This window comes from Falco rusticolus, chromosome Z (genome assembly GCF_015220075.1).
Source record: "Falco rusticolus isolate bFalRus1 chromosome Z, bFalRus1.pri, whole genome shotgun sequence".
NCBI classification, from domain to species: domain Eukaryota; kingdom Metazoa; phylum Chordata; class Aves; order Falconiformes; family Falconidae; genus Falco; species Falco rusticolus.
Genome location: NC_051210.1, coordinates 80,154,055 through 80,162,471, shown reverse-complemented (window position 1 = coordinate 80,162,471; position 8,417 = coordinate 80,154,055). Strand labels below are relative to the sequence as shown.

The 8,417-nt window shown below is 45.3% G+C and overlaps 1 protein-coding gene across 1 annotated transcript; it reads left to right on the top strand.

Annotated features, from left to right (window-relative positions):
* The first annotated feature begins 59 nt into the window (after nt 1-59).
* On the top strand, nt 60-7,679 carry ATP5F1A (ATP synthase F1 subunit alpha). Its single transcript, XM_037373127.1, has 12 exons — nt 60-217; nt 1,216-1,294; nt 2,369-2,538; nt 3,333-3,506; nt 3,588-3,754; nt 3,897-4,045; nt 5,003-5,154; nt 5,285-5,509; nt 5,616-5,723; nt 6,239-6,383; nt 6,609-6,759; nt 7,469-7,679. Exons 1-12 carry the CDS (start codon nt 158-160, stop codon nt 7,548-7,550), a joined length of 1,662 nt encoding a protein of 553 aa, XP_037229024.1. The 5' UTR covers nt 60-157; the 3' UTR covers nt 7,551-7,679.
* Nucleotides 7,680-8,417: the final 738 nt, after the last annotated feature.

Below are 8,417 nucleotides of genomic sequence, written 5' to 3'. Positions count from 1 at the left end.
AGCACTTCCGGGTCTCGCCCCGCCCCGCGGGCGTGGTCTCGCCGCCAAAAGGGGCGGAGCACGCCGCCGCCATTTTGTGGAGAGAGCGCGGGGCCGGCAGCCGCCACCCTTCAGCTTAAAGTCTTCACTGGAGGAGCTGCTAGTCGCCGCCGCCGCTATGCTCTCCGCCCGTGTGGCTGCCGCCCTCGCCCGCTCCCTGCCGCGGCAGGCTGGCCTGGTGAGCGCGCTTTTCCCTCCCTAGGGCGAACGGCGGGGTGGGCGGGCGCCACCGCCGCCGCCATCTTGGTGGCCGCGGTGACATTGAGGGGCCGCGGCTTCCCCCTTTCGGGAGACTGGGGCGGCGTGTGTGAGGGGAGCTCGCTCAGCGCTGGGTGACAGCGGGGCCCGGCTCCTGGAGAGGGGGCGAGGGTCCCGTCACCTCCTGGGTGGTGGTCTCGGGGACGATGTGTCTTTCCCCGGGGGTGTGGATTGGCAGTGTTGGGGTTCAGGTTAATGCCTGAAAGCCGCTAATTCTCAGTTAGGATTAGGGATTTGAGCAGCGAGGTGCTTTTTCCCCTGTGTTTGTGGGGAGAGCGAGGGTGCAAAAAGATCTATCAGGATCCGTTCCTGGCCGGTGTCCCTTGTGAAGGTGAACGGAGCAGAGGCCTGCCCAGGCTGTCAGTGAAGTAGCATTAACGCTGCATAAGACTGCACTGGCAGTTTTGCTTGGGATATAGGATTATAATACTTTAATGCTTTCATTATCAAAGATTTCTTATTTCTTTCTGCAAGCATGTGTTCTAGTTATAGCTAAAGACATTTTGGAGTTAGATTTTTCTTAGAAAGGACAGTCTTTGGAAGAAACAATCATATTTCTCCCTTGTGCAGAACCGTGAGGGGTGCGCTGATTTCTTCCATGCCTTAAGCTTTAGGTGTTCAGCACAAAAGTGGCAAAGGAGCGGAGGTGTTGCTTTGGGAGCTGCTGCAGTGCAGTGATGGTGACATCAGTGCAATGCAGAAAAATGCAGCAAGTAAATTTAAAGCAATCTCTTTTACCTTCTGGCTTTGGTTGTGCTGGACGTGGGTCCATAACTACAACTTGTGAGTGGGGCATCTCAAAACTGAGATGCGTTAAATGTATAAGCTCATGATGAAAAATTTCAGTGTTTTATCTCAACACTTTTTTATGAATGATTGAAAAAATCTCACTGTTACTGAAAAAATTACTTATTTTAGATTTCCAGAAACACCCTGGGTGCAGCTTTTGTTGCTACAAGAAACATCCATGCCTCCAAAACATGCTTTCAGAAAACTGGTGAGTCTGAGAAAGGTCTTCATGTAAAAATGTGGTTTAAGAACTTGCTCCATGAGACAAAAAGGAATTTGGAGCGTGAGGGGGTGAGTGTGTCAGTTGAGGACGTTACTGATAGTATTTAACTGAACTATGTTACATAGTCACATCCAGGAGATGTCACTCTAATTATTCCGATTATGCCCAAACCAAAGGAGTGGTCACATAAGTTGGCTTACACAGTTTACCTGCTTCATGAGGATTTGATTACGTCTTCAACTCCTGCAGAATTATTTGAAAAAATAGATCTCAAATTCCAGTTTTCCTTTCTTGTTTGTATGAGTATGAGGGACAGATGACTTCCCCAGGCCTGGTGGGGTTTGACCTTGTGTCCTTGAGGATAACTTTTTTGCTGCCAGTATCTTGGTGTCTAGGGGAGGCAGTGGCACTGCATAGCTGTATTTTTGGTAGTGGTTTACATGCAGTTTGAAGTGGTTTAGGGTGATTAAAGTTACTATTGGGAAATAAGTTTCACAGTATTACTGTTACCTAGCTGAGGAAAGAAAAATTTGTTGGAGGTACGCTGCCAAACAAGTTTGAGGAAGATGGTGAATGTGTTTTTACAGCTTATATTGAACAACTTGTTCCTTAAGTGTATGGAGCTCCTTTAAATATATTTGGATCTTGGATTACACATCAGTTGACAGGGTGTTTTGTTGCCTCCAGTGTAAGTAAATGCTCAGCAAGCAGAGCTAGCAAGTCAGTTCTTTCTGAGCTAAGGCTAATTAGTTAATCTGATTGCTTTCTAGAGGTAGAGATTGGTAATAGCACAGGACATAATGAAAAAAATTGATAACTAAACGGGCATCAGTGTTTTGATTGATGCTGGCTCGTAATGATGAGTTGAAGCTGCTTTTACTGTCTGTGAATACAGAAGCTGTTATTTATCTGATGCATCCTATGTAAGGAAGAGTGTTGCTGCCTAGACCTTGTGGCATACCTGAGAAAGGGTACCTTGGCTTGTGAATTCAAGACAAGCTTACCAAATTCATTCTGTGCCTTAATGTGCTAGATCTGGTTTGAAACCTGTCTTTCCAGGTACTGCTGAAGTATCCTCTATTCTTGAGGAACGTATTTTGGGAGCTGACACCTCTGCTGAACTTGAGGAGACTGGCCGTGTGCTCTCAATTGGTGATGGTATTGCCCGTGTGTACGGCCTAAGAAATGTCCAAGCAGAAGAAATGGTTGAATTCTCTTCTGGACTGAAGGTAAGCTTTCATTAAAACAGTTCGGTTAGCTTGGAAATAGAGATGACTGTTTTTAAGGAGAACATGACACTACTTGGAGGTACCTGTATGGTACCTTCTACAGGCTTCATCGCAACTTTAATATGTATCAGCTGGTTGAAGTAATACTGCAAAAAGCAAATATTCTTTGAATTTGTAACACTTCACTTTCAGTATCTGTATCTGAATCTTGGCCAACATGGAGCTTATTTGTCTCTATAAGAACTGATCTGGCATTGGATTTTGTTTTCTTTGGTTTCAGGCTGGCTTTTCTGTTTACGGTTGAGTAATAGCCTCTGTGTTTCAAAACTGGGTGCAGTTAGCTGACTTCGTACAGCCCTAAGAGTAGACTAGAGTTAAAAACTGTCTGACTATTCTGAGAGTACTGCAACAACTCTTCAGTATTTTTAATAATCTAACTGGCTTCAGACAGAGAAGAAGCCAGTGCTTTTCCCTTGTCCAGCTCCTGGGCAAGGGAGAGGTGTTGCATCTGAATCCTGCTTATCTTTTCCATTCTTTTTAGAGAGATAAATGACTGAAATGGTAGACTGCAGTCTCTGTACTAAGCTGAAGGCTTAGGCAGGTTCTCTGACTAGTATGGAAGAGTGTACACTCAGTGTGCCTAAAAGCAGAATGTTTACTGTTGTTACAAATAAGATTGCAGTACATTATGTTAAATGTTATATGCTGTAGAATAATCACATTGGTATTAAACTGTCAAAATTTTCATAAATGTGGGTTTGGGTTTTCTCAGGGTAATGTGATCTTTGTCCTAGGGTATGTCCTTGAATTTGGAGCCCGACAATGTTGGTGTTGTCGTGTTCGGTAATGACAGACTGATCAAGGAAGGGGATGTTGTGAAGAGGACTGGTGCCATTGTGGATGTTCCAGTTGGGGAAGAGCTGCTGGGCCGTGTTGTAGATGCCCTGGGCAATCCGATTGATGGAAAGGTAAGTGTAGCTTAGGTGTTTACTGCCTCTGCCCGTAGCTTTGTGGTACAGACTGCAACAGTTGTTTTCCCCTCTTTGAAGGGTCCTGTTACATCTAAGACGCGTAGGAGAGTTGGCTTAAAGGCCCCTGGGATCATTCCCAGAATCTCTGTGCGTGAACCTATGCAGACTGGTATTAAGGCTGTGGACAGCTTGGTGCCAATTGGTCGTGGCCAGCGTGAGCTCATCATTGGTGACAGGCAGACTGGGTGAGTTAAACGCCCAAGCTAAACATGTTTCCTTAAAGAAAGAGTTGCGCATGGCATATGCCGATGCACAGCGCTGAACACAAAACTGTAGATGTTGGGAGAACCACAGGCAGCTTAACTTACCAACTTCCGTCTTATGCAGGAAAACTTCAATTGCAATTGACACAATTATCAATCAGAAACGATTTAACGATGGAACAGATGAGAAAAAGAAGCTGTACTGTATCTATGTTGCAATTGGCCAGAAGAGATCTACTGTTGCTCAGCTGGTGAAGAGGCTCACTGATGCAGGTACAGATTTCTGGAGGTGGTTGAGCCTGGCAACTAGTAACATCCTGTTCTCGTGATAATGCTGAATACTACTGTGACTACAGCTGAATACTAGCTGCGAGTATAGACAAAAATCTTATTGAGTGAACTACTTGCTTTTGTGGACAAGAAATCTTTCAGTTATTTGGGGGGAAAAAACCCCATTCTTTTTGCTGCGTCACATTAGAAGACTAGTATGAGGCTCCAAAGTGGCTGAATTGTTTCTGGACAAGTCAGCCTGTGTTTGGTTTTTTGTTTTGTTCTTTTTTCCAGCAGAGTTGAGAGCTTCCTCTTGGCAGTCAGGCAGGCCTGATGACAAGCTGTGATCTACAAGTATTTATGGACTTGGCGTTTGTTTCATATGTATGCAAGTCAGTGTGAATGGCAGTTGCATATTGAGTGGAGAGACTTTACTGCCCAAATGTAAGGGATTAAATGATAGCACCTTTTCAGAAAGAGTGATCTCATTGACCAAGGCTGCATATGCAACAGAGCTTGCTGGAGAAGGCACCTTACTTCTTGCCTGTTGGTCAAGCAGAGTCATACCTAGCAGGAATACATCCCCACATTTTAATTAAAATAATTAATTTGGGACTATAAAACAACACTGCCTTGCAGCAGCCAGGAAGCTATGGACTTCCAGGCTGAGTTACTTCCAGAACAAAACTGTGTCTTAGTGGAAGTTTAAACTTAATTTTAAATGGTAGAATAGTCTACAAGTGTTACACGTTAGCTGCCATGAACTTGTTTTTCAAACTTCTTGAGTTAATTGAGCTACTGGACATGTTAATCTAGTACAGGGGTCATTTCCTGTAACAACGTAGTGATGCTGCCTGGGCTTGTACCAGCAACTAGTACTTCATGTGTGCGTTGTATTTGCTGATTACAGGCATGATGAGGTAGTATACTCAGTGGTGTTTGTCTCCCAATTCTTTCCAGATGCCATGAAGTATACTATTGTGGTGTCTGCCACAGCATCTGACGCAGCACCCCTTCAGTATCTGGCTCCCTATTCGGGCTGCTCCATGGGGGAATACTTCAGAGACAATGGAAAACATGCGTTAATCATCTATGATGACTTATCCAAACAGGTCAGAAAACATTGTTTATAGGCCTTATAACCTAATGTTGGTGTTTGTAGTTGTAAGATCACCTCAGGTTCAGAAATTCACAATTTCAAATGAGCTACTGAATTCTGAAACCTTTCTTTATACCATGCAGGCTGTTGCCTATCGTCAGATGTCTCTGCTGCTGCGTCGCCCACCTGGTCGTGAAGCCTACCCAGGTGATGTGTTCTACCTACACTCTCGCCTGCTGGAGAGAGCGGCCAAAATGAATGATTCCTTTGGAGGTGGCTCTCTGACCGCCTTGCCTGTCATTGAAACTCAGGCTGGTGATGTGTCTGCTTACATTCCAACCAATGTCATCTCCATCACTGATGGACAGGTGGGAGTTCTTCACATGCCAGTACTTCTGTGTAACTAACTGGCAGGTTTCTGAGGAGGCTTCCAGGCTTCTGACCAAGATAATAACACATAATTTTCTCCCACAGATTTTCTTGGAAACTGAATTGTTCTACAAAGGTATCCGTCCAGCCATCAATGTTGGTCTGTCTGTGTCCCGTGTAGGTTCTGCTGCTCAGACCAGGGCTATGAAGCAGGTAAGCATGAAGGTGCTGCTCCTTCTCTTACTAGAGATGAGTGGTGTGGAGGCTTTTTCACCTGTTTCACTCTAAAGAGTGAAATAGAGAGGGAATAAAGCTTTGGATTCCTTAGAAATTAGTACAGACTTTGGGGATCTCTAGTAATGCCACTGCCTGCTGAGAGAGGCGGGGAAGAAGGGAAAAGATGCAGGGCTGTTAGGTTTCAGGTTTGCTGAAGTGGGTGCTAGTCTAACTAGAAATAGAGAATACTGTTAGCCACTTGCTCTTAGTCCAGATGTGGATTTAGAGAGGTTTACTATCAACTGTCACCATTTTGAGGGAGAAATAGCATGCCTATGTTAAAAGGCAAAAGCTGAAATTCATATATTCATCTGTCACATTCTTGAGATTCGCTTGACTGGTATGCAAGGCAAAGCTGAATAGTGACAACAGTCAGCTGAAGATAACCTGCAAACTACTACACTTGTTTAAAAGGTGGTTGGATTCGGTCAGACCTGCATCTTGTGTTGTAGGTGGCAGGTACCATGAAGCTGGAATTGGCTCAGTATCGTGAAGTAGCTGCCTTTGCTCAGTTTGGGTCTGATCTGGATGCTGCCACGCAACAGCTGCTGAACCGCGGTGTGCGTCTGACAGAGCTTCTCAAACAAGGACAGTATGGTGAGTATCACAGATGTAACAGGTCTGTGTTTCCCATCAGTCTCTTGTGCTAATGAGGCTGGTGTTTGCGGCAGCATTTCTCATGCCTGTTCTGTGGACATGGTAAATGCAGACTTAGTTGAGCCGTGTTGCAGATGTGCAATTGATCTTTGAAGGAGGGCTCTGCCGTAATGACGTGTCCTGTTGCAAGAGTTACCAGTGACATGAATGCTTTCTTTCCTGCAGTTCCCATGGCTATTGAGGAACAGGTTGCAGTCATCTATGCTGGTGTAAGAGGTCACTTGGACAAGCTGGAGCCCAGCAAAATCACTAAATTTGAGAGTGCTTTCCTAGCTCATGTACTGAGCCAGCACCAGGCCCTCCTCTCCACAATCAGGTATGGTCTTACTTCATCCCAAGGGTATTGACTTGATGGCTGGAGTGCAGGTAATGGTCACTGAACTGTTAGTGTGACCTAGAACGTCAAGCCTTAAGCTGCCTGTACCAGGACTGAAGGTTAAATCACCCTTCCTGCTGTCCTTGCACTGCTGTCCAGAGCTCAGCTTCATGTCTGCAGTTTTTACTTAGGAAATCCAGATGATGTTTAAAATGAACTTCCTTGCATACTTTCCTTTTAATCTGATACTGAAATCGCTTAATCTGCTCAGTTCTTGTATTTTTGACAGCTTTAAGCTGTTAAAGTAATGTGGATTAAGTGCTGCTCGCTCTCTTCCCTGCTGCTGAATGGACTTTTGGGGATTGAGTATTTCCATAGTCCTGTAAACTGCTCCTGACTTCTGTCAGGAATCACATTATGTGCCTTCCACCCCTGAGGCACAGCTCTGTAGAAGGCAGAGTGTTGCTGAAATCCGTACAGCTTTGTTGACAAACTTTCGTTCTCAAACAGGACGAACTTTTTTAGGAGAAGGGATGCTACGTTAGTATCAGGTGTATGGCTTCATGCATCAAATGGAAACATGTTAAATCTGCTAATTTTGTTAGAAATCGGAAGGTTCATTGTTAAGATGTTGGGGTTTTTTGTCTTAGGGGTTGACTATGTATGTATCTATTCCTGTGTCAGATGTGTAACTAAACTCTTTCAACAGGACCGAAGGGAAGATCTCTGACCAGACAGAAGCGAAGTTGAAAGAAATAGTTACAAGTTTCCTGGCTACTTTTGAGGCATAAACTCTTAAAACTGTTGAAACAGACCAGGCTGTTGTGATCCCATGCTCCACCTCCATCAAAGACTTAAAAGTATGTGCGACTTGAATGTACAGTCTCAATGAGAATAAAAGTTTCCATGTAAAAACGCTAGTATAGTCTGTTCTAAATTATTGCCTTTCCGGCGGGCTGCTTGAGCGACAGGCACCTTTAAAAGCACAGAGTTAACCCCCCCAGACACACTTGCTAAGGAGCTCTGAAAAATTGGGCACGTTTTAACTACCGGGTGGATTAAAGTCCCCTTACAAGAAACGAGTCAGGGTGGCGGTTGGATGTTGTGGCGAGGAGTGCAGTTCCTGTTGTGACAGCAGAGGGTCATGCTTGCAGTTTTTGCCCGTTCCACTAGGCAGCTGTTCTCGGAGGAGGGCATGCAACTGGGTGTCCTGGTTTCAACTGGGATAGTTTTCTTAGTAGGCAATGCAGTGCCGTGTTTTGGATTTATTATGAGAACAGTGCTGATAGCACACCGATGGTTTTGGTTGTTGCTAATTGGTGTTTGTATCGTCAGAGGCTTCTCAGATTCTCAGGCCCGCCAGTGAGAGGGCTGGAGGGGCACGAGAGGCTGGGAAGGGGCACAGCCAGGACAGCTGACCCCAACTAGCCAAAGGGATATTCCGTACCACTGAATGTCGTGCTGAGTATATAAAGCTGGGGGAAGGAGGAAGAGGCAGGCGTTTGGAGCGATGGCGTTTGCCTTCCCGAGTCACCGTTGCATGTGATGGAGCCCTGCTGTCCTGGGGATGGCTGAGCACCTGCCTGCCGTGGGGAGGGGTGAACGAGTTCCCTGTTCTGCTTTGCTTGCGTTTTGGCTTTTGCTTTCCCTATTAACAC